Raw genomic sequence first — 26,282 nt, 5'->3', positions numbered from 1 at the left:
AATTTTTGTTTTATGGTCATTTGCAATATTTTGTATGTTTGTGCCTTTGTCTTTATTATACTAGCTAGTATTTTTTTCATAGAAACAATTCCAAGTTTTGCTATTTCTTTTCTTTTTTCTGATTATTCTATGTACTTGTGTTTATTAATTCTCCCTTCCACATCTTTTCATTGATATTTGTTTTGTTTTGTTTCGTTTTTGAGACAAAATCTCACTCTGCCACCCAGGCTGGAGTGCAGTGGCGCAATCTTGGCTCACTGCAACCTTCTCAAGTGATTCTTCTGCTCAGCCTGCCAAGTAGCTGGGATTACAGGCACCCACCACCATGCCCAGCTAATTTTTTTTTTTTTTTTTTTTTGAGACGGAGTCTCGCTCTGTCGCCCAGGCTAGAATGCAGTGGTGTGATCTCGGCTCACTGCAAGCTCCGCCTCCCGGGTTCACGCCATTCTCCTGCCTCAGCCTCCCTAGAAGCTGGGACTACAGGCGCCCGCCACCACGCCCGGCTAATTTTTTTGTATTTTTAGTAGAGACGGGGTTTCACCGTGTTCGCCAGGATGGTCTTGATCTCCTGACCTCGTGATCCGCCCGCCTCGGCCTCCCAAAGTGCTGGGATTACAGGCTTGAGCCACCGCGCCCGGCCGCCCAGCTAATTTCTATATTTCTAGTAGAGACAGGGTTTTACCTTGGACAGGCTGGTCTTGAACTCCTGACCTCAAGTGATCCACCTGCCTCAGCCTCCCAAAGTGCTGGGATTACAGGTGTGAGCCACTGCACCTGGCCCTTTTGTTATTTTTATTGTTGTTCATTTCTTAACTGTGAGTTGGAAATTAAACTTTTATCTTTTTAATATATTTATTGCTATACCTATTCAATGGTATAAGTTCTTAGCTAACACTATATTGGCTGTGTCCCAGTGATTCTGATATGTTTTTATTCATAAAAAAAGCTTTTAATTTCAATAAAACATACTCCAGAAAATGCACAAGTCTTGAGACAGCTGATGAACCCATTACAGAGTGAACATACTCATGAAACCAACACCTGGATCAAAAATAGACATTGCCAGCATCCTAAAACTTCCCACTGTGCCACTTCCCAATATCCCTCCATCCCCCAAGCAACTATTATCCTGACTTCTAACACAATAGGTTAACTACGCCTGTTTTTGAACATGATATAAGTGATATCATGATGGAGTCTCTTAGGTCTATTTTCACCCAGCATTATGTTTGTATAATTTGTCCATGTTTCTGCATGTAGAAGAAAAATGTGTTAAAATGTTTTTGTTATGACTGAAATAAATAGAAAATGAAAAATTGCTCCTTAAAAATCTACATTATTACAAATGTTCCAAGCAGAGTTCATGATTTGGGGAAGAGGTTGAATAGGTTACCCAATAATATGCAACAGGTTAAAGACAGGAAGTACTCCAAAGTCACATCAGAAAAATAGAAAGATGCCTACGTAACTGGAAAGAAACTAAAAATTTAATAATTTGCATAACTTTTACTCAACCCATTTATATTATTTTGACTTTTAAAAAATTGCTAAAATGAAATCTTACATTTATCAAGTTTGCTCATGTAGGGATTATGCACAATAAACATACATCCTCTTGGCCAGGCATGGTGGCTCATGCCTGTAATCCCAGCACTTTGGGAGGCGAAGGCAGGCAGATCACGTGAGGTCAAGAGTTTGAGACCAGCCTGGCCAACATGGTGAAACCCTGTCTCCACTAAAACCACAAAAATTAGCTGGGCATGGTGGCAGGCACCTGTAATCCCAGCTACTCAGGACTGGGGAGGCAGGAGAATCACCTGAACCCAGGGGCGGATGTTGCAGTGAGCTGAGATAGTGCCATTGCACTCCAGCCTGGGCAACAGAGTGAAACTCCATCTCAAAAAAATAAATAAAATAAAATAAACATACATCCTCTTTATACAATGCTTTTGGAGAGAGACTGATCATATGATGCAAATCACTCCAGACTGGAAATAACAGTCAAGTTTGAGTCTCTGTCCATCAATGATAACCAAGATGAAGTTAATTAGATTCAAATATTTTATTTTCAAGCATAAAATAGGACATTCGCAAGACATGCTGAGGTTTTTTCTCTAGTTCTAAAACATAACATGATCCTAAGTATATTTAGACAACCAAAAATCATATCAGAGACATGAGAAAATCTGGCAAGAGAGTGATTTAAAGAGGTGGACACAGCTCACCCTCCGTATTCATGTTCTACTATTTTTGCTATTAAGTTTTCTGGTATTAAAAATTACCAAAACGTAGTGGATTAAAACAACACAAATATCTTACCTTACCTTATTATCTCACAGTTTTGTGGGCCAGAGTCCAGCAAGGGTCTCACGGGGCTGAGATTGAGGTGTCAGCAGGGCCGTGTGCCTTTCGGGAAACTGTAGGAGGGTATCTGCTTCCTGGCCTCTTCCAGCTTCCAGAGACCCCCTTCCTCCATCTTCAAAGCCCGCAACGTAGCGTGTAGACGACCCTACTTCCATCACCACGTCCCTTTCTCTGACCACAGCTGCTACTGGTTGTCTGCTCGTAAGGAGCCCTGTGATTAGATTGGATCTGCCTGGACAATCCAGGCTCCTCACCCCAACTCAAGGACAGATGATAGCAACTTTAATCAATTCCCTTTTGCCATGCAAGGTAACATACTCACAGGTGCTGGGGACTAGGACGTGGACATTGTATTAGGCCATTCTTGCCTTGCTGTAAAGGAACACCTGAGACCGGGTAATTTACAAGAAAAGAGGTTTAATTGGCTCACGGTTCTATAGGCTTACAGTTTCAAGGATGGCATCAGCGTCTATCCAGCTTCTGGGGAGGCCTACAGGGGGCTTTTACTCATGGTGGAAGATGAAGGGAAGCCTCTGTTACACGGTGACAGCAGGAGAAAGGGAGGGAGGTGGAGTGGGAGGGAGGGGATGTCACACGCTTTTAAACAGTCAGATCTGATAACTCACTCACTATAACCAGGACAGAACCAAGCCATGAGGGATCTGCCCCTATGACCCAGATACCTCCCACCAGGCCCCACCTCCAACACTGCAAATTACATTTCAGTGTGAGATCTAGGGGGACAAATATGCAAACTATATCAGAAATCTTTAGGGGCAGTATTTTTCTTCCTCCCGTGCTTTTTTCAGCAACCTTGATGGAATAACTCCAATTCTAGAGCTAGCAGGATAGTGAGGCTTAGAAAGTGCACTTGATTTTGTTTTTAATCCGCCCTATCCAGCTCCTGTCCTGTCACTCAAATCTCCAGGGTCCAAAGCCTAGATGATCCTTTATTTCCTGTGAAACAAAGCATCAGATGGCGAAGGCTCATGTCTCCACCAGGCCTTAAGACCAAGGACTTCCTGGGCTCCCTGAGGGAGTCTGCTCAGTGGATGCTTTCGAATGATCTGTACCAGCGACTGGCAAACCTTTTCTGTAGGGGACAGAAAGGAAGTATTTTAGGCTTTGCGGGCCACATGGTATCTATCACAACTACTCTGTGACCAGACGGAGGGCCTTGAGTGTGAGTTGTCCGGGTCCTCGGCGTTTTGAACAAAGAATTGGACAAAACACAGTGACAAAGGAACGAAACAAACAAAGCAGTGAAAGCAGGGATTTATTTTTTATTTATTTATTTAATTTATTTATTTATTTTTGAGACAGAGTCTCACTCTGTCGCCCAGACTGGAGTGCAGTGGTGCGATCTTGGCTCACTGCAACCTCTGCCTCCCGGGTTCAAGCCATTCTCCGAAAGCAGAGATTTATTAAAGTGGAAAGCACTCCACAGGTGGGAGTGGGCCCAAGCAAGCAGCTCAAGGGCCTGGTTACGAAGTTTTCTGGGTTTTAAGTACTCCTTTTGAGGTCCCTATCGGCTACAAAAATTAGTACCAAACTCATATTTTGCTTTATAGAAAATAAAGGATCATCTAGGCTTTGGGCCCTGGAGATTTGGGGAACAGGACAGGAGCGGGATGTCAGGTCCACAACTACGCCAAATGTCCTGCTTGGGGTCAGGTTCGGGCCCATACTGAGGTCCAAGGGGAGTGGGTGGATGGGCAGATAACTGAAAAACACTGGGTGGGGTGCTGTAGGCAGGTGAGATGTAGTTTTATTCAGCAGTTCTCTCATCAACAGCTCTTACACACTCTTCTCTCATCAGCAGTTTTCTCACACTGTCTGCCCTGTTTTAGCTGCTTGAGCCGGCTGCTCCCACACACCGCTGTTCTGCCTGCTCTCCCTTGCCTTCAGGGTCAGCAGCTTAACTCTTTCTCTGGGCACAAGCTAGTTTCTGGCTCCCCACTGCCCGCCTGCAAGACGGACAGTTTGGCTCTCTCTCTCTCTTCCTCTGGGCACCAGCACACCGACCATGTCGAGCCACGCCCAAGAGCCAAGCCCAGCCATGTCCCTAGAGCCCCGTGCAGTGTCAGCAGGGCAGTCATACCTTTTACAGACAATAGTGGCATAAAGCCAAGTATGAACTTACACAAACAGGTGATATAACAAGTGGAGGTGTGAGCCTGCACACCGATCCTGCTGAGTCATGCAGGCCTGGATGTCTGCCTCGACCTATTCCTTGACCAAAGCGCATCCATGTGAAGGAAATAATGTATACAGTGGTCCATTTCCAAGACAAAGTGCCTTGAATTGGCTTAGGTCAGCAAACTACAGAAGAAACAAGATATACTAGGCCTCTGCTTGGATAGCCGATGCCTGCTTGTCGGCCTCTCCCTTCTCCCCTTCCTCCCTCGCTTAGTTGCCCTCAAACCAAAGACATTTAGTCTAAAATGAAAGTTTACTAGCCTGCAAAATAGCTCACTTTGTTCTTATCAGCCTGCCCAGCTACTTAGGTCATTAGGTCATAAGTCAAATACTTAAAAAGCCCCTGAGCGAACTAGGATTGCAATGCATTGTGGGCTGCAACAAAATGCAGCAAGACAACCCTAATAAAGAACATCTAAGGCCCCTATCCACCATCAGTAGGTGAAGTCCGGGAAGTACTTAGCCTTTGGGGAACCTGGGGAGAGACCCGTGCACTAGAGGATGAATTGCTTGTTGTGACTGTGCTGGGTGCACCTGCTCATTAGACACCCAGTCTTGCAAGACGGTCATTAAAAGTCTCACTTTCACTATTCTCTGGGTCTCTTAAGTCCATTCTTTGAGTTCGAGCGCACGAATTTGTTCCTCACACACGTGCCTTACACTGGATAGGGCTGATTGAAAACAAATACACCTTCTAAGTTTCACCTTCCTGCTAGCTCTGGAGTTGGAGTTACTCCATCAAGATTGTGGGAGAGTGTGGTAGGAAGAACAATGGCGCCGCTACAGATGTCCATTCTTTATCTGGATGAAGGATTTGGCCCGTGGCTAATTAAAGGCTGCAGTGAATTGGTCTGCAGTCATCCGGAGACATAGTGGAATGGCACCCTATGCAGATGAGGGGGATGGCCGGCACTTGGCCCACAGCCAATCCGAGGCACTTTCCTTTCCATCTGAGACATGGTGGAAGGTTGTATGGAGAGTAACCTTTGATTCTTTGTGATCCCAGCATGGCAAGATGAAGTTTTTCCTTTTGGTTTAGCTTTTGGAAGTTGGTGTTAATTGGTCTTAGAGTCCCTGCCCCCTCGACCCAAGTGTTTCCCTTTTGATCCAGCTTTGGGAAGTCAGCACACATTGGCCTTAAGTTCCCAGGTCCAAACCCTATTCTCCTGCCTCAGTTCAACCTGTCAATATGAAGATTGAAAATACATCATTAAATGAGCATAGCTGTGGGCCAATAGAATTTTTTTCATAACACTGAAATGTGAATTTTACATGATTTTTCACATCATGAAATGGTCTTCCCTTGTTTTCCACCCTGACCATTTAAAACAGTAAAAACCGACTGGGCGCGGTGGCTCACGCCTATAATCCCAGTACTTTGGGAGGCCGAGGTGGGCGGATCACTTGAGGTCAGGAGTTTGAGACCAGCCTGGCCAACATGGTGAAACCCTGTCTTTACTAAAAATACAAAAATTAGCTGGGCATGATGGCACATGCCTGTGATCCCAGCTACTCAGGAGGCTGAGGCAGGAGAAATGCTTGAACCCAGGAGGTGGAGGTTGCAGTGAGCCAAGATCCCACCGCTGCACTCCAGCCTGGGCAACAGAGTGATATTCTGTTTCAAAAATAAATACATACATAAATAAATACATACGTAAAAATTATTCTTAGCTCAAAGAAAAAAAACACAGACATCGGGCCAGATTTTGCCCATCAGCCATGTTTCGCCAGCCTCTGATATTCACAGAGGGTTGTCCTCTGTCTGCTGAGTATGACCTTACTTGGCTCAATACCATACACCTGAAGCAGCAGGCTGGCCTCAAATCTCTGCAGCTGGGAGAGTTTTTAAATGCAGCTACAAAGTTTTCCTGAATATTAGATATATTTGCAGGTTGCCAGCTTGTTAGATAAGCACTCACAGGGCATTGTGCTCACTGCTATTTTGCCCTGATCAACACTTTTACGTCGTGACCTATAAGAAAGCTCAGAGAACCTAGTGGCCAGGAATAGCAAAGGAAAACAGTTACGAGAGGAGGTAATTACCCTCTCTCCTACCAGAGAGAGAGGGTGGAGGGTGGAGGTTAAAAAGGTGGGCCCTGGAGTCACCGTAAATTACTCAGGGTACATCATGTAAATTTTCGGGCCACCAGTTTCCTCATCTGCATAATAGGGATGAGGATAGTGTCTGTCTAATTATATCATTGATAGGATTAAATGTCATGCATTTAAAATACGTAGTGTCTGCTTGTTAGCTTTAAGTGGTTGGTTTTCACTACCTCCACTATTAACTACCCTGGGATAAAAAAGCAAAAGGAAAAACAAAGACAATTTGTACAATGAACTCCTAAGAAGGCGAAAGAGTTAGTGGAAGAGATGAGAACACTTTAATAACAAATACATAAGAACTTTCAAGAAAATGCAATTGGGTTTGGTGACTTTCTGGAAGTAGAATGTTTGAAAACTTAAAAGAAATGTCCAATAGTTGGACTGGAATAAATGGGAATGATGGTATAGTAAGTGATAGGACATCTCCTCATAGGGATGAAAGAACAGGTAGACGGGGAAGGGAGGACATTTAGAAGGCAGGTGCAAAACACCCCATGAGAATCCAGGGTGCAGGGAAATACAGAATTAGAAGAGTTGGACAATTAATCCTATTTGAGAGGATAAGTTCAATTAGCTAAACACTGATTTTTTTTTTTTTTTTTTTTTTTTTTTTTTTGGGACAAAGTCTTGCTCTGTCACCCAGGCTGGAGTGCAGTGGCACAATCTCGGCTCACTGCAACCTCTGTCTCCAGGTTCAAGCACTTCTGCCTCAGACTTCCAAGTAGCTGGGATTACAGGTGCACCACCTGTAATACACCACCACACCCGGCTAATTTTCATATTTTTAGTAGAGACAGGGTTTCACAATGTTGGCCAGGCTGGTCTCGAACTCCTGACCTCAAGTGATCTGCCCACCTCAGCCTCCCAAAGTGCTAGGATTATAGGCATGAGCCACTGCACCTGGCCTGAAGTCTCAAATTTTGACACCAAAAGAGCACATTGTTTCCAGGACAGGATTAATTCCTAAAGAAATCACCTTAGACACATGCTCTGTTTAAATTCTGAAGACTGAATCTTAGAAGATCTGACACGACTTCAGAGGGAAAGAAAAGAAGAGTTCACTCACAAAACTAAAAGAATAACTAATGGAGAAAGGACTCCCTATTGAATAAATGGTGCTGGAATAACTGACTAATCATACGCAAAAGATTGAAACTGGACCCCTTTCTTACACTGTATGCAAAAATCAACTCAAGATGGATTAAAGGCTTAAATGTAAAACCTAAAACTATAAAGACCTGGGAAGATAACCTAGGAAATACCACTCTGTACATAAGCCCTCACTAAGATTTCATGATGAAGACTCCAAAAACAATTGCAACAAAAACAGAAATTGACAAATGGGACCTAATCAAACTAAAGAGCTCTGTACAGCAAAAAGAATTATCAGTAGAGTAAACAGAAAACCTACAGAATGGGAGAAAAGATTGGCAAACTATACCTCCAGCAAAAGCCTAATATCCAGAAACTATAAGGAACTTGAACAAATTAACAAGCAAAAAACAACCCCATTAAAAAGTGGGCAAAAGACATGAACATTTTCAAAAGAAGACATACACATGGCCAGCAAGCGTATGAAAAAATGCTCAATGTTACTAATCACTAGAGAAGTGTAAATCAAAACCACAATGAGATACCATTTCACACCATTCAGAATGGTTATTATTAAAAAGTCAAAAAATGACAGATGCGAAAGAGGTTGCAGAGAAAAGAGAACACTTATACACTGCCGGTGTGAATGTAAATTAGTTCAGTCATTGTGGAAAGCAGTTTGGCAACTTGTCAAAGAACTTAAAACAGAAGTACTATTCAACCCAGCAATCCTATTATTGGATACATACCCAAAGGCATAGAAATCATTCTACCATAAAGACACATACATGTTCATTGCAGCACTATTCACAATAGCAAAGACATGGAATCAACTTAAATGCCCATCAATGGTAGACTGGATAAAGAAAATGTGATTCCTATATGCCATGGAATACTACGCAACCATAAAAACGAACAAGATTATGTTCTTTGCAGCAACATGGATGGAGCTGGAGACCATTAATCTAAGTAAACTTAACATAGGAACAGAAAACCAAATACCATGTGTTCTCACTTATCAGTAAGAGCCAAATATTGAATACACATGAACATAAAGGAGAGGACGGGAGTTGCTGGGGCCTACTTGAGGGTGGAAGTTGGGAGGAGGGTAAGAATAAAAAAATTACATATCAGGTCCTATGTTTATTACCTGGGGGATGAAATGTCTCTACTGCAAACCCCCATGACACGCAATTTACCTATATAACAAATCTACACATGTACTTCTGAACCTAAAAGGGTAAAAAAAGAAATTGTGTACCTTTAAAGCTTATTCACAAATACGACTCTCAATATATTAGCAATATATTAAACATATTTGTTTTTCAATAATATATAGGTAGAAATTAATAATATCTACTTTCACATTCAATATTGTGCATTCCTTACAGTGCTTGCCCCTGATTTTGGAGAGTAATGCTGCAGAAAATACAGAGCCAAAAAAGGCATAGGTAAGCAACAGAGCTGCATGATCCCATCTGTATTCTAGAAGTCCACTAGAAGAGTGGAGGAGGACAAATTCCTAGAAAGACACAAACTACCAAAACTGACTCAAGAGGAAATAGATAACCTGAGTGGACCTATAAAAAGTAAAGAGGTTGAATTACTAATGTCTAAACTTCCCATAAAGATTCAATCTTTGTAGGTCGCATGCTTCTAGGAAGTCATCCATTTCTTCTAGGTTACATAACTTCTAGGCTACATAACAAAGGAAATAATTATCAGACTGAAGAAACAATCCACGAATTGAGAGAAAATATTTGCAAACTATACATCTGAAAAGGGGCTGATATCCAAAATATATAAGGAATTCAAAAACTCAACAGCAGGCAAACAAATAACCCAATTAAAAACGAGCAAAGGTTCTCAACAGTCACTTGACTAAAGATTAGATACAATTGCCCAACAGATATATGACAAAATACTCAACATCTCTAATCATTAGGAAAATGCACATTAAAACCACGATCAGATTTCACCTCACACCTGTTGGAATGGCTGTTACCAAACAGATGAATGACAAGTGTTAGTGAGGATATGAAGAGATGGGAACCCTTGTGTACTCTGGGTGGGAATGTAAATTAGTACAGCCATTTTGGAAAACAGGTTGAAGATTCCTCAAAAAACTGAAAGAACACCTTTGTCCTCCAACAAAGGTGTCATTGTGGGGTCCTTCCTCTGTAGTCAAGGCTCTCTGGGTCTGTGAATTTATTTAGGTCTGGGAACTAGGTATGAGGCCGTGGCTCTCTATTGCAGTGACTCAAGTCAGGCTTCTACCTATCAAACCTACAGTTTGTCCAGTAATACTTTAGCAGATGGTCCAGCTATTTCATCTCCCCAAGGACACGAGGATTGATTAGCTTCTGGTAAAAATCCCTGCATGTCAAACCTCCTGATTGCTATTGGTTCACGTTGCCCACTACAGAACTTGCAGTCACCTTGTCTGTGAAAGTTAAGTACTGCCACTTAGCTTCTACCATCTTGAGATCCTTTCATTCTTATTGAAATCAGGAAAAAAAATAGTTTTTTATAACGTAACAGTGCCAATTATGAGCCATTAATGAGCTGTGTAACAACCTGGGAATCCAGGTGCTATAGTTTGAATGCTGCTGTCTCCGTCAAACTCATATGTTGAAGCCTAATCACCAATGTGATAGTATTAGGAGATGGGGCTTTTGGGAGTGCTTAGGTCATGAGGATTTCACCCTCATTAATGGGATTAGTGCCCTTATGAAAAGGGCCCCAGAGAGCTGCCTTGCCCCTTCCACCATGTGAGGACACAGAGTGAAGGCTCCATCTGAGAGCCAGAAAGCAGTCCCTCACCAGATATCGCATCTGTTGGTGCCTTGATCTTGGACTTCTCAGACTCCCAAACCATGAGAAATAAATTGTTGTTTATAAGGTACCCAGGCTGTGGTATTGTGTTACAGCAGCCCAAATGGACTAAGACAACAAAAATGAACAAAATAGGCACATCCCTAAGTGCACGGAGTTTACAGCCTAGTGGAGAAGGCAGATAAGCAATAACCACACTAATAATTGTATTTAATGGGTCTGAGACAGACAGCTGTGTGCCAAGAATTATCCTGGAAGGATAGGTAGGGGTAAAACTCAGAGTCCTCTCCATCCCTCCCCTTCCAAACTCACAATGCTTTCGTGTATTTTCACAGCCTCCTGCACATCCCTCTGTCCTGGCATGTTTAATGCTAGGCCATCATGTAAGACATTCCAGGTCTTCTTTCCTAGAGTATAAGGACTCTTGTGTCTCTTTGATCCAAGAGCCCATGAAAGGTCCTGGAAGTCATTGACTTCCTTAAATATTTTATTTTATTTTATTTTATTTTTTATTTATTTATTTTTTTGAGACGGAGTCTCGCTCTGTCGCCCAGGCTAGAGTGCAGTGGCACAATCTCGGCTCACTGCAAGCTCCGACTCCCGGGTTCACGCCATTCTCCCGCCTCAGCCTCCCGATTAGCTGGGACTACAGGCGCCCGCCACTGTGCCCGGCTAATTTTTTCTATTTTTAGTAGAGACGGGGTTTCACCATGGTCTCGATCTCCTGACCTTGTGATCCGCCCGCCTCGGCCTCCCAAAGTGCTGGGATTACAGGCGTGAGCCACCGCGCCCGGCCCTCCTTAAATATTTTTAAAAAATAAATGGAGGAACAAAGAGGGAGAAGATACACCACTAACTGGGGAATGTCCAGGTGTTCATGTCTAAGAAAAGAGTAATCACTAGCTTTTCCCACTGTCTCTACCTGGATATAGGGACCTGGTCCAAGTAAATACTAAGAAAGATCATTCTACTGACTGATATTAGATAGGATTGGGGGAAAGAAGAGACAGAGGAAAGAAGAGAACATGGAGGAAAAACTGAACTTGTGAAATGAAATAATGAGTGGAGTTGGAGGGAGGGTCCTTGGTGAGTATCAGTGCAGCCCAAAAGGATCAGGTGGTCTGAAGGGATAATGTCATCATGGCTGGAGACTGGACACTCAAGGAACCCCCTCCTCTGACCGCATTATTCTCTGTGACTTCTCCTGCATTGGTAGATTGGGTTTTTATTCCCAATTCTTCACTCCTTATAAAATAATCCCAGGTGTGGTGACTCATGCCTGTAATCGCAGCACTTTGGGAGACTGAGGTGGGAAAACAGTTTGAGCCCAGGAATTTGAGGCTGCAAAGAGCTATGATGGTGCCACTGCACTCCAGCTTGGGCAACAGAGCAAGACCCTGTCTCAAAGAAAAGAAATCATATATCCACTCTTTTGTGGTACCTCCCTCTAGATTTGGAAGAGTCTACTTCCCCCACACCACTGTTGTTGGGCTCAGGCATGGGACTCGATTTGGCCAATAGGATCTAAGCAGACATGATAGGAGCAGAGGCTTTCATTCCTGCACTTCGGCCATGCACCGTAAGATAAACATGCTCCGTTGGCACTAGTCCCAGCATGAGAAACAACTGGAGGAAACCTGAACCTTTCCCTTAGCCTGAAGCACAGCCAACACAGTCAGCCCACAGATTTATCAGCAAGAAAAAAAAAAAGTTTGTTGTCATCAGGGTTGCTTGTTATGCAGTATTATCACAGCGATATTGCACTACTACACTTACTTTCTTTTTTGAGAATTTCATTCCACTCTCCTTTTCTGCTTAACTTCCATGTATCTCAAATGATGTTATAATTTCTTTTTGTATTTCTGATGAGGCTCAAGGATCTCCTTTTCCCCTCATCCACATACCTAAAAACCACCTTGTGCACATAACCAGTCCCACCCATTTGTAATGGGCTCTGTACAAAGGCCACATTAATTGCACCCCCTCATCCACCACTCCCCCATTCCCACACACATACCCATGCTCTGCCAGGAAACCTCCTGCGTAGAGAAGCATCTGGGGTATGGGAAGAGCTTTGGTGTGTCAGAAAGGTCTCAACAAAAGCATGAAGTTTAAGAGACATTGTGTAACCTGCCCTGGGTCATACATTTTAACAGATAGAATGTGTTTGGCCCCAAGTAACAAAAAACCTGATGAACAAGGACTGAAATCTTGAGAATAGTTATTGTTTTCTTAACAAGAAGACTGGTTGTAGATGGTTCAAGAATTGATTTAGTAGCTTCAGAATCAACTGGGTTGGCATCTTGGCAATTCTCTTGACTTTCCTTTCGTGGTTGTGAAATGGCTGCCACAGCTCCAAGCATCAGCACCCAAGACCCCCAACCTGCATCCAAAAGCAAGAATAAGGGGGAAAGCCAAGGTAGCAAGAGAGGCTTTGTTTGCTTTCATCTCTTATTTTATCATAGAAGAAAGTCTTTCTCAGGAACCCCCAGGTGAGCTTTCCCTTATGTTTCGTGGACAATTCTGTCTCCTGGATCACAAGGCTACTCCTAGATGCAAAGGAAGCTAAGAAATGAGTTTTGCTCATGTCTCTGTAGTGGAGGCAGAGATAGCAGGAGCGTCAGGAATGGCTGTTGGGCATGTGGTAGACAGACAGATGCATCATGCATTTATCCCTTCAAGAAGGACTTGCTTCTCTGAAGTGGGAAGTGTGATCAGTAGACAACTTCCAGCTGTCAGTTTCTTTAGGGTCTGCCCCAGCTTCAGAAAGCTGTCTCACCCAAGGTCATGCCCTTCCCAGAGCAGCCCATATCCAGTGTATTAGTTCATTTTCATGCTACTGATAAAGACATACCTGAGACTGGGCAATTTACAAAAGAAAGAGGTTTAATGGGTCTTACAGTTCCAAGTGGATTGTGAGGGAAGCCTCACAATCATGGTGGAAGACAAGGAGGAGCAAGTCACATCTTACAATAGATGGCAGCAGGCAAAGAGAGAACTTGTGCAGAGTAACTCCTCTTTTTAAAATCACCAGATCTCATGAGACTTTATTCACTATCATGAGAACAGCACAGGAAAGACTTGCCCCTATGATTCAATTACCTCCCACTGGGTCACTCCGACAACATGTGGGAATTTAAGATGAGATTTGGGTGGGGATGTAGCCAAACCATATCACCCAGTAACTGAGCAGGGGAGGGGTATAAAAGCCCAATTGAAGATGCTCTACAAACTATCCTTGCTCTGGAGCTCCCACTGGGTTGGACTTTCTCACGCCTGCATCAAGTTAGACTTCTTCCTCTGCCCTATTCTGCATTCTCCTTCTTCCTCTCACAGGTTTTGATCCCTAATAAACATCTTGCAGCCTAGGTGACTCTCAATGTCTGCTCCTGCAGAATCCAATCAGTGATGGCATCTTCCACATGCAGCAAGGAAGTGATATACCCAGGATTAGAAACTAGGTCTGTCCAATTCCAAAGCCCCAACCCACCCTCACTCCCCAACCATACTGCCTCTTTGGCCACCATATCCATTTCCTCAATAAGCACTCACCGAATGTCTACTCTGCCCCAAGACCTAAGTGGGACAATGGGGATGGTACTAGAGGCTGTACTGTCTTGTCTGTTTACCAAAACCCACATCTTTCTCTTCTCCCTGAGGACACATGTAGTCCATATTTCCCAGCCTCCCTTGAGGCTAGTTGAATCAAGCCAAATAACTGGGCTCTGGCTAGTGGAATATGAGCAGAAGTGATGTGTGCTATTTTCCTGGTGAAGGTTTTTAGGAAGCAAATTCCATCCTCCATACTCTCTTTCTTTTTCCTTTGGCCAGATGCAGAGACCAACAAAGCCCTAGGATATGTAGAACCACAGATGGAAAAAACCTGGGTCCCTGAATCACTGGGATGAGGGACAGCTATTCTAGGCTGTTCCATGACAAACTTACATGGTGTATAGCAATTATGAACTGTGGAGTCTATCACCTCAGCCAAGCTTACACTAACTAATGCATGGATATAGAGAGGAATCACAGATAGCCCCTCTCTCAGGGAACTCAGTGTAGTGGAGAAGCTGTGGATAGGAAGAGATACAGGGTTGTGCAGTTAGGAACTGGGCCTCTAAGGAGAGGTCTGATTTTTGTCCTGGCTCCTAGGAAGTAATTTCTAAGCCCTTATGATATCCTGATTAACAGGAGTGTCTTTGTTATTCACGGTGGGCTCCTGGGACCACAACTCATAGTTTATGCTAACAAGATGGCTTGTGGTGAGTGCTGGCCATGCCAGAAAAATCAACCACAGAGTTAAAGGATTGGGGCTTTGGGCTATGTGATGTCAGCTTGACATTTGGGTGTGGGGAGGGGTATGGAGGTTAAGTTTAACCATGTGGGCAATGATTCAACCAATCACCTTTACATAATGAAGTCCCAATAAAAACTCTGGACACTAAAGCACTGGTTAGCTTACCTGGTTGGCCATACTTTGACAAACTGTTACTTACCAATGCTGGCTAGGTAACAGATACCGAGGAGACAGGTGTTTAGCATTTGTAACCCTCCCAGATTCCACCCTATGTCCCTTTCCCTTGGCTGGTTCTGATTCACATTCTTTGTTTGTAATAAATGTGACTTGAGTAGAATAGCTTTCAGTGAGTTCTGTGAGTCTTTCTAGTGAATTATTGAGTACGAGGGTAGTCACAGGAACCCCCTTGTTTGTAGCCAGTCAGTATGAAGTGATGGTGGCCCTGGAGACCCCCAAACTTGTATCTGGTGTCTGAAGGGAGAGTAGCTGTGACTCTACAGCCTCAAGATGTAAATAGCTTTAAAAGATCACTAAGAAGTGATTGTACACCACTGCACTCCAGCCTGGGTGACGGAATGAGACTCCATCTCAAAAAAAAGAAGAAGAAGAGGAAGAGGAAGGAAGAGGAAGGAAGAAGAAGAAGAAGAGGAAGAAGAAGAAGAAGAAGAAGAAGAAGAAGAAGAAAGAAGAAGAAGAAGAAGAAGAAGTAGTAGTACTAGTAGTAGTAGTAGTAGTAGTAGTAGTAGTAGTAGTACTAGTAATAGCAGCAGCAGTAGTAGTAGTAATAGTAGTAACTGTGATGTAGGCACCTGGTCAAGACAGCCTGGACTGAATGTTCTGACACATGGGGTGCCCTGGCATCTGTTGCCCTACATGAGGGTATTACCTGCAGTTGGTCTGTGGACAAAATATGACTCCCCGCTCAGTCCAGGCTGTCAGTGACTTGCTGTGTGATCCTTACAAATCACGACACTCTCTCCAGACCTGTTTCCCCATAGGAAAAACAGGGGGCCAGATGAGCTGATATCTTAGAGTGCCTCCATCTCTGACAACCTAAGGAGTTATTTCCTCAGGCTTCTTCAGAGACCCCTTCCTTCCTTCCCTGAGCTCCTTCAGGAATTCTGAATCATTGCATTCACTCATATCCAATAGACAAATGTTCCTGCCGCATCCCTGTTGACTAGCATCTCCCCTCAGCTGGCTCATCTGCAGTGATGGGAAGTTCACTCTTTCATGGTGGGAGCAGTGTGGTTCTGTAAGAGAGCACAGGCTCTGGGTTTCAGTCCCAGCTCTGTCCTTCCCTCACTGTGATACCTTGAACCAATCATTCCATCTCCCCAAGGCTCAATTTTCCTCATCTGCAAAACGGGTGGATGAATACATACATCATGGAGATATTGTGAAGAATGGAAAATAACAGTGCATTTACCATCTGCTCACACCATGCTGGGAATTGTTCTAAGTTCCGTGTTCATATTTTCAATCTGAAGAGGCAGGTAACATAGTATTCATCACCCCCAGAAAAGAAAGAAAGTTCTAGATGTTAAGGGACAGAGCCAAGATGTGAACCAGCAACCATGTGCTGAACCATACAGCTGTTCTGCCACCACATGCAGGAGGTGAAGGGCTTAGCACAGGGCCTGACCTATGGCCACCTGACTCCATTGAGTGTACCAGCAAGACAGGCCGACAGAGCGAGAGGGAGTGGGAACTTTGGCCTCCATAGGCATAGTCAGAGTTTTGCACAAAGCAAAAACCTAAGAGCTATTTTAATTTCAGCATACATGCAAGTTTCATGTTTTACAGTTTAGGTATTATTTGTATTTTTAGTTCTTATTTGGTGGAGAGCATCTTCATATAACTTTTTCAGGCGTGGCACCTTCAAAGGTCATCATCTGGGCCTGCATCTCTTCCAGAACAGCTGGGTCTTCTGTGGGTCCATCAGATTATGAAACTTCCCTTCTTGCCCGAATCCCAAATCTGACCCCCATGGTTCCTAGGTCCCCTCCCTTACACTGCCCTGGAAGAGTCCTGCAGAGACCTCAAGGCAGTGGACCAGCAATGCTCTTAAGTTCATGCATGGTACAAAACACCATTCCGGGCATGGCAGGAGACCCATCAGACTTCCTAGAGCTGCCTGTGGTCAAGACTGGAAGAGGAGGCATCAGCCTGGCTGTGTCCTACCCCTGAGCCAACAGGGGGTGCTATCTTCGACCAACCCTACCTGGCTCTGAGTCTCCAAAGCTGCCTCCTTTGCAAACCATCCAAAGTGAGTTTAATACAGGCACCCCCGCCCCCAACTCATCCAACACACACAAACACACACACACACACAGTGTCTGCAGACCGGCCAACTGGGCTGGCTACCCACCTGCTCTCCCTCTGTGGGTTTTTATCAAAGGCTACAGATTAAAACAATTCCCTCCTCATTCCCACTCCCACCTCCCCTCCTGTGGTTCCTCCAAGTCCATCCTTCCTGGAATCCCAGCATCATTCCAGAGTTTTCAAAAATTTTCTTTTTCCAGATGGAGTCTTGCTCTGTCACCCAGGCTGGAGTGCAGTGGCTTGATCTCGGCTCACTGCAACCTCCGCCTCCCGGGTTCAAGTGCTTCTCCTGCCTCAGTCTCCCAACTAGCTGGGTTTACAGGCACGTGCCACCACACTTGGCTAATTTTTGTATTTTCTTTTTTAGTAGAGATGGGGTTTTGCCATGTCGGCCAGGCTGGTCTCAAACTCCTGACCTCAAGTGATCCACCTGCCTCAGCCTCCTCTAACATGCTGGGATTACAGGTGTGAGCCACCATGCCCAGCCTAAAACCTCTTTATCACTATAATCTATCTCATTTGAGCCTCACAACTGCATTGCCTATGAAGAAGGCCGTAGGGCAGGGATTGCAGTCTCCTCAGCAGGAGGAAACTGAGGCATAGAAAGAGGGAGTGAGGGAACACACGGCTCATCAGTGACAGGGCTGGGTTGGGTGGGGTAGCCAGGCTCCTGAGGACAGGGTGTGCCTGAACTCAAGCCTACTGTTGGTTGAGGGACCCTCTTCTCCAACCCCCTCGCTGGGAACCACCAACTTTGAGAGTAACTTCATGGGCAGTGCTTATTCCTAAAAAGTCAAGAGAACTGCTTTCCTGCCACCAACTTGCTGTGTGCGTGACCTTGGGCAAGTCCCTCTGCTCTAAGCCTCTGTGGAGTGTGGAGATCACATCAGGGTCCCCCACTGATTGAGATATTCTGACTAAACAACTAGTATCTGAATCACCTCCACCCCTTTGGGGTCCCTGGGATCCTCTATCAAAATGCAAGAGGGCTTGTAGCAGAGCTAACAGCACCGCAGTGTGATAACAACACTCGTCTTCATTTCTCCACTGCTTTCTACAGCCTCAACATCTAATGTAATCCCCACTACCAGGAGGTAGGCACTGTTATTATCCCCATTTTATAGATAAGAAAACAGAGGCTCAGAGAAGTGAAGAAAGTGGCCAGGCTAGCACTGGAGACTGGGGGGACTCCACCTCAAAGGGCGGGCTCTTGATTCTACTGTCAGCTACTCATAGAAGTTTCTGGAAGTTTGCTTTAGAAACTCCACTGTAGAAACTCTGTGGCCTTTGAGCCCCCATTCAAACTGAAGCCCTTCAGCTGCCCCTCAAGTATCGTGAGAGCAAGGACACAGACGGGCAGGACCCACATCTCCCAGCCTCTTTCCACCCACCCTCCTTGAGCCAGCCCCTCATCCTGGACCCACAAGCACATTGCAGCCCAGCCAGAGCCCATGAGCAGATGCAGATTTATTATTGCACAGACTGCAGTATCCTGAACCCCAACCCCAAACAGCAGCCCCCAAACTAGGCCTGGGAGCTTTGGCAGGCACAGGCTTGTCTCCAGCACCAGCCAACAAAAAACAGGACAAGAATCTCTGAGACTGAGCCTGGAGCCCGTCAGCACTGAGCAGTGCCCCTGCCCCATTCCCCTCATGCTCCAGGAGTCTTGAGAAGCTCAGATGCAGATACAGAGCTGTGGGCCATGGCCAGCTGAGGATGGAAGAATCTGCAGGTTCTCCTCCATGAAAATGCAGTCCCAGATTCCAGCCAAGTCACAAGGTCCCAGCAGGGCTTGAAACAGCAAGTGTGAAGCTAAGGGAGAAGGTTCCCAAGCACTGAGGGGAAATGGGGAAGCCGACCCCATCAGAAGCAAACTCCTAGGTCCCAGAGCTGCCTGGGGAGGCCCTGCCACAAAGCCAAAGCCCCCAAGGTCCACAGAAATGAAGGGAGGACAGCAGCAGTTCCCTCTGGCTCAGCTTGGAGGCCACGTCCTTCCCAGGCTTGGAGGGGCCTGGAAGTTCTTTCCCTCCATCCTCCTGGAGGCAGGAAACCATGGCCTTTGGCCCTCCCCCCACCCCCAGGAAACGCAAGGGCCCAGAGACCTAGTGTGGTACAAAACATCTTTAAGTGAGGTACATCCAAGTAGCCGTCTTCTGCCAAGTAAGCCAAAGGGGCTTATAACTGCACCCAGACCGTACCCAGTTGGAGCCCCAGACTTGCTCCTCTCCTGCCGGGAAATGCTTCTTGACAAGCAGCGTGTCTTCAACACCTGCCTCAGTGTCTGCCCCAGGGACATCTCCCTGGGCTTCCATGGGCTTCTGTGCTCCCCTGAGCTTTCGGTGGGCCTTGATGGGGGAGGAGACAAGCCATTCCACAGGGCATCACAGAAGATTTCTCTCACCGGTCCCAGGCCTCCTGCAGGTAACCCTCTAGCATCCCCAGCACACGGGAAACCCCAAATGCAATCCCAGTCTCAGACACACTCCAAAGCAGGCCATCATCACTGCACCTTAACCCCTCTTCCCACCCCGGCCCCTTGGCCACCTGGCCAGCGGCTTCCCAGCCAGAGGCTCTATGGGGTCTCCCCTCGTCTATTGGTCCAGAAGGGAAGCTGACTGGACTGGTGGGAGGAGACACAGCACTGTGTTCTGGGATATTCAAACTGACCTTGCCCATTTCCTCTACTGTCACCCAGAACATCTACAGGCAAGGGAGACAGTGCGGGGTGCAGACTGCACAAGGACAGGCCTCTGCACTGGTCTGAGGGGGTCTCAGCACCCACCCCACCCAGCTTCCCTGGGAGGCCTCAGCCCACAGCCAAAGGATTAAATCAAAGCGGGGCAGGGTGGGAGGAATGGGGATGGGATTGAATATTAACGTCCTGGTTAGGCGACATCTCCCAAAACACACAAAAGCCCAGGGAGGGGACAACCTAGGGAAAGGCAAGAGAGTGGAGGAGGGCAGGGGACAGGAGCAGATCAGGAAGCTCAAGAGATCAGGGTGCTTCTCTCTGGGCTCTCCTTGCCCCTGGGCAGAGAGCTCCTGAAGGAGCCCAGGACATTCCATTCCTCTTGGCACCACCACCGCCACCCAGCACAGGCACCATGGGAGGTCTCTTGAAACTCTTGTTGGGTGAATGTGAACTGGACCGCGGGGCTCCAGGTCCAGCGTCCAGTCCTCTTTGGCCACCCTGCCTGGCACTGCAAAAAGACGGTCCTCATGTCCTCAGCAGGAACTTCTGGCTCTGCAAACAGACAGCAAAAGGGTCAGGTGAGGGAGGGAGGGCAGTGGCTGGGACGCCAAGCCAGGTGCAGGGCTCAAGCCTCAGGGTTCATCTTCTCTGGGGCAAGATCCCACCTCTGCATCCCCCCAGACAGCCTTGTCCCTTGGTTCTGATACTCAGCAGGTCACAAACAGGTCCCCGAGGCCTCTCCTGGCTCTGGCTGCCTGCCTCTGTTTATTTGCACATGCTATTCCCTTTGCTGGTGCACTCATCTCTTCCCTCTTCCTCCCACACTGTCATCCGGTTCACTCCTTTTCACCCTTCAGGTCATTAAAGGAATCACTGCCTGCAGGAAACATTCCCAGCGCCCCTGTGAAACATGGAACCTGCAGAGCTCAAGCGTTCACCCCCACGGCAGCACCTACCAGGCTGGTATTGTCATTGACTGTTTACGTGGTGACAGCATAGACTCTCCTGGAGCTGATTAAGAACCTCTAGCCCAAACTAAGCTAGGATCAAACAGGGGGCCCTGGGGAAAAGGCAGAAGCCCTGTTATTATCGCCAAGCATGGGACTGAGGCTGTGAAGGCTGGTTCCAGCAGGGGGAAGATTTTGTCTTGTAGATGCTTCATCTTGAGAGCAGTGAGGGCCACTCTCCTTCAGCCCAGCCCAGCCCACTCCACTTCATAGGAATTTACCCAAGCCCCCAGCTTCATCATGGGGAGAAAACTGAGAGGGAACCAACGGGCAGAGGAACGGGAGGAGGCTGGGGGACCAAGGGATTAAAGACTGAAGTGGGGAAGAGAGAAAGGGAGCACAGAGATGAGTGTCCCACCATCCCGGGTGAGCTCAGTCTACACCTGTTGTGCTTAATGTTTGAACTGCAAGACTTTTCTGTCATGGGCTCTAAGTTCAGGGTTACTTTCATTGTGTTCACCACGTTCTTAAAGCAGCAGTGAGTCCTTGCGGTATACCCAGCTCCCGCCAGAGCAGTACATGTTGGCCAAATGAATGAGTGAATGAAGCCCTCAGTGTCACCTGACAGAGAGCAGGTGCTCTGCGAACATTGAACTAATGAAAGTGAGTGTGTGTGTGTCTGTATGTGTGTGTGTGTGTGTGTGTGTGTGTTGGTATCAAATCACACTCTAGGTCCTGGCTTCTGCAGGTGGGTGGACCTCAATTAGTCACAGGACTGTCATCCAAGTACTGGGTAGGTCCCTCCTCCCACCACCCTGGCTCCGAACTCCCCAGGGGCTCCTACCCCCAACCCCTCCTCCAGCCAGTTGGCTGCACCTGGTAGGCGAGGGTCAGGTCAGGAGGTGAACGAAGAGGATGGCCAGGCCGATGTTCAGCAGGATCACCATGCAGATGAGGATGGTGTTGGGGACCTGGGAGCGGTAGAGAGAGGCTGCCTGAGTCCCCATGGCCTCTGAGACACCCCCCACCAACCCAGGTCACAGCAAGGCTGGACAGAGCAAGAACTTCTGGATGGACCTTCCTAACAACATTGCCGTCTTTGTTCACTGTTGTATCCTGTCACCTGGATGGCGGACCATCACAGCTGAAAGGCCTCTTAGACACAACCAAATCCCTCAGGGCCCAGGGAAGGACAAGATCATGCTCCAAGTCATATAGTGTGTGGATCAGGCCTGGAACCCAGGCATCCTGCCTTCTTCACTGCTAATTCCCCTTGGGACGCATTCTTCTGTCCCTCAGAGCCCAGCTTCAGTCTTTGTTGCTGCGGTTCCTAGCTCCCTGCCTCCCATAAGTCAGGAGGTCTATAACCCAAGTCCTGTTGGGCCCTTCTTCCACCTCCAGGAAGCCCTCACTGCGACACCTTATAGCAGATGCTGCTGGTGCCCAGCCCAAACCCCCGACTGGGCAAATGGACCCACCCTCCAGCTGCTCAGGCTCCCAGCTGCCCCCTGCTCATGAGAACTGCCTCTGCCAATGGGATACCAGGTGCAAAGGCAGGAGGACTCCATGGGGCCATTTATACTCCAAAGTCCTCTGTGGACCAGGCCAAGGCTATACTCCCCTAATCCCCAGCCCTGCTGCATTTTCCCCTGCTCTATCCTGCTTCGGTCTCTCGCACCCCAGCGACCCCCAAATCCCCCGCCCATGAGTCCTGCCTCAAGCCCTGCTACCTCTAGGGAACCCGACCTTAGGCGCACCTTCTCTGACAGCCTCACCTCTTCCACCTCCACCTCCGCCTCTGCCGCCAGCGCTGCCTCCTTCCGTGCCTTCTTCTTGGCCCCGGCCTTGGTCAGGCCTCGGGCCTCAGTCTTACGGGCCTTGGCCCTGGGCTCGGCTTTGGGGTTGATGGGCTTGGGCTCCAGCTTGGCGGGGGTCTCGCGTGCAGGCTCGGGGCCTCGGAGCGTGGGGGCCTGCAGCGGGGAGGTGGCCGGCGACGAGGGCGCGGACTCGGACCCGGAGACCTCGGGCTCGGGCTGGTCCTCGAAGGGCGGAGGCTCGGGCGGCATGGTGCGCACAGCATAGCTGTGGTAGCCCTGGTAAAGCGCCACCTCCGGCTCCCGCGACTGCGCAGGCGGCGCCTGCAGAGCCTCGATGGCCATGCGCTCCGTGGCTGGACGCGCGGGGCTGCGGCGGCCCGTGGCCTCGGAAGGAGTGACTGGCCGGCTGCCCTCGCCGCTGGGCTCGCCGTTCCAGGCGCCCGGACTCAGCAGGCCGTCCTTGGATGCCCCGGGCCGGGGCCGCTTGGGCTGCGGGGGCGTCCCGGCAGGTGACGGGGGGCCACCCTCCGGCCGAGGGGTCTCACGCTCGTGCAGCTGAGGACTCTCGCGGGGCGGCTCTGGGAGGCCCGCTGCGCCGGCGCCCCGGTCGGGGGGCTCCAGCAGGCTCTCCGAGTTCTCCAGGATCTCCTGCAGCAGCCGGCGCTTCTGATATTCTGGACCTGCCAGGGGCACACAGGGAGGCTAGGTTCAAACCCGGCACCACTGTTGGCCGATCCTGGGCCAGCCACTTCACCTCTCGAGCCTCATTCATGGGCTCAGTAGGCACTCACATAGCACTGAGCAAGTGCCAGGCACTGTTCTAAGCACTTTCCAAATATTAACTCATCGAATCCTTGTAGTAACCCTATGAAGTTGATGCTACTGTGAACCTCAAAGGGAGGCTCTGAGAGGTTACATCACTTGCCCAAAGTCACACAGCTGTCAAAGGGCAGAGCCAGGACTAGTACCCAGCAGTCTGGCTCCAGAGGCGATGCCCTTTACTATGGCACGAGTCTCTTTCCATTCCCTTATCTGAAACATGGGCCTGATCATACCTATTTTATAAATACTAATGTAAGGATTGAGAAAATGTATGTCAAAGGCGGAGCTCAGGGCCCGGCACCGGCATAGACCAGCAGGGGGAGCGCTGTGATCAGAAGTGAGGGATCCTCCCAAGCACAGGTTTTTGCTCCTAGGTTTTCCATCTGGCCTCCTTTGGCCTCCTTTCTGCAGCCAGGATCACGTTTAGAAAACGCACATCTGATCATGTCATTAACTTAAATTTAAAAATGTTTCATTAACATTAAAACATGGCTGGGCATGGTGGCTCACGCCTGTAATCCCAGCACTTTGGGAGGCTGAGGAGGGCGGATCACAAGGTCAGGAGATGGAGACCATCCTGGCCAACATGGTGAAACCCTGTTTCTCTAAAAATACAAAAATTAGCTGGGTGTGGTGGTGTGTGCCTGTAGTCCCAGCTACTCAGGAGGCTGAGGCAGGAGAATTGCTTGAACTAGGGAGTCGGCAGTTACAGTGAGTGAGCCAAGATGGCACCACTGCACTCCAGCCTAGTGACAGAATGAGACTCCATCTCAAACAAACAAACAAAACAACCCAAAACCTTCATTGCAGAGAATGCCCACCTCTGTCCCTCAGCGGCTCCCACCACTCTATCCACGTGCCAGATCTCTACCAAGGCCAGGAGGTCCTCCTTACTCTGCAGCCTCGATTCTCGGGACCCACGGCCTACTTTGTGATCTGGCTTCCTGGCATGCTGCTCTGTCCGAGTTTCTGTGCCTTTGCGCCTCCTCCACTCATCTCACCCAGCACTATCTGGTGCAGCAGCTCTCAAAGTGCGGTCTCAAACTAGCAGTAGCCGCGTTGCCTGATCCTTAGAAATGCACGTTCATTCATGGGCTCCACCTGAGACCTACTGAATCAGAAACTCTGGGGGTGGGCCCAGAAATCTGTGTCAAATTTGAGACCCACTGACTTGATAGACTCTTGTTCAGCCTGCAAGATTCAGCTCAAATGGCCTCTCCTGAGGGCAGCCTTCTCTAACACTTCCTCTTGCCTAACTGCTTCCTGTGAGCTCCATCCGCTCCCATTCTAACCACACAGTGCTCATACTGCTGTGCGCAATGGAACCGTAATCATGAGACAACAGCCACAGTCACTGAGAGCTTACTGAGGACTGGGAATGTACCTTACATGCATGTAATCCATCCACAAAAAAGCAGGTACAATTCTTACTCCCATTTTACAGATCAGGAAACTGAGGTTTACTGAGGTTTACAGAGGTTAAACACCTCACTCAAAGTCTCACAGCTGGGAAGCAGCAGAATCAGGGTTTGAACGAATGCAGAGTCTGTTTATTGTACCCCTAGCTCTGTTGTTTTTGTGACTCTCTGCTCCCCTAGATTTTGGACCCCACTTATGTAACCCGAGCCCGGCACAGTGCCTGACACATGGACAGTGCTCAATGCTTGACTGAAACTGTTGGGCAAGTGCAAGAAGCCATTTTTCCCTCTCATCCACCAGTGACTTCTCCCCTCTAAGCTTCACCAGCTCCAGCTGTCTTCCCTGCTCAGATCAGAGAGAAAAGACCAATTGGAGTGCCTCTGCTGCCCTCCCCACGAGCTCAGCATGCAGGCAGAGATGTGTCTCCCCACCTAGCCCTGCATCATCCCATCCCACATTTGCATCATCCCATCCCACATCTGCACCATGCCCCAGTTTCCGAGAGTCACAGGCATCCAGGAAACCACTTGGACATCTCAGATTCCAGTAAGCAGAGAAAAGCACCCACCCTAGGGATAGCCCTACCCTGCCCATCATTCCCTGGCTGGCCCTACCTGGCTGGTAGAAGTCCGGAGCCAGCTCCCTGGCCAAAGTGCGAGCAATGTTGGACTCCTGGTTGGCAGCCAGGGCGGCCTGTTCCGCTGCCTCAGCTTTGGCCTTGGCGTGGCTTGTCCTATGGAGACAATGTGGCAGAAGACTCAGGATCCTTCCAGAGAACCAGGCTTCTGCCCCTTCTCCCCAACCCACAAAGAGACATGCTAAACAGAGCGTTCTTTCACTCAGGCAGTCAATGAATATTTATTGAGCCTCATGGCCCAGACTGCTATGCACTCTCCAGATCATTTCTTCTTCTTTCTGAGCGCACAGATACACTACCTTTCCCAGTCTCCCTTGCGGTTAGGTGTGGTCAAGTGACTGAGTTCTGGCCAGTGCATTATGGGAAGACATCATGTATGCTATTTCCAGGCTTGGCCCATAAAAACCTCTGTGACTTCTCTTTTTTCCCCAGCATCGCTGGTTGAATGCAGAGCAGGCTGAGACCCCAGAATAGGGAACTTAACCTCTGTGTCACAGATCCCTTTGGCAGTGTGGTGAAGCCTATGAAATCCTTCTCAGAATAATGTTTTCAAATGCATAAAATACATAGGATTACAAAAGGATGTAGTTACTTGACATACTGTTTCCAAAATATTTAAAACAACACATTTGTAAAATAATAATCTATATATTTATAATCACATTAAACAAAATATCAGGTCTGTTAACTACTGTAATTTTAAAGTATAGATTAGCATAAAGGATATTTC

At 47.6% G+C, this 26,282-nt stretch overlaps 1 protein-coding gene across 1 annotated transcript in view; it reads right to left on the bottom strand.

The window, feature by feature from the left end:
- Positions 1-16,647: 16,647 nt before the first annotated feature.
- JPH2 (junctophilin 2) overlaps positions 16,648-26,282 on the bottom strand; it is an 80,844-nt gene continuing 71,209 nt past the window's right edge. Inside the window, exons 3-6 of the mRNA XM_050806467.1 lie at positions 25,530-25,648; positions 22,633-23,354; positions 21,734-21,828; positions 16,648-20,462 (exon numbers count right to left, since the gene is read on the bottom strand). Coding sequence (XP_050662424.1) covers positions 21,748-21,828; positions 22,633-23,354; positions 25,530-25,648 — 922 coding nt within the window. The 3' untranslated portion in view covers positions 16,648-20,462; positions 21,734-21,747. The remainder of the gene's footprint in view (positions 20,463-21,733; positions 21,829-22,632; positions 23,355-25,529; positions 25,649-26,282) is intronic.

This window comes from Macaca thibetana, chromosome 10, assembly GCF_024542745.1.
Source record: "Macaca thibetana thibetana isolate TM-01 chromosome 10, ASM2454274v1, whole genome shotgun sequence".
In the NCBI taxonomy this organism is placed as follows: domain Eukaryota; kingdom Metazoa; phylum Chordata; class Mammalia; order Primates; family Cercopithecidae; genus Macaca; species Macaca thibetana.
Note: the sequence above shows the minus strand (reverse complement) of the source record. Positions and strands in the feature narration are given on the sequence as shown.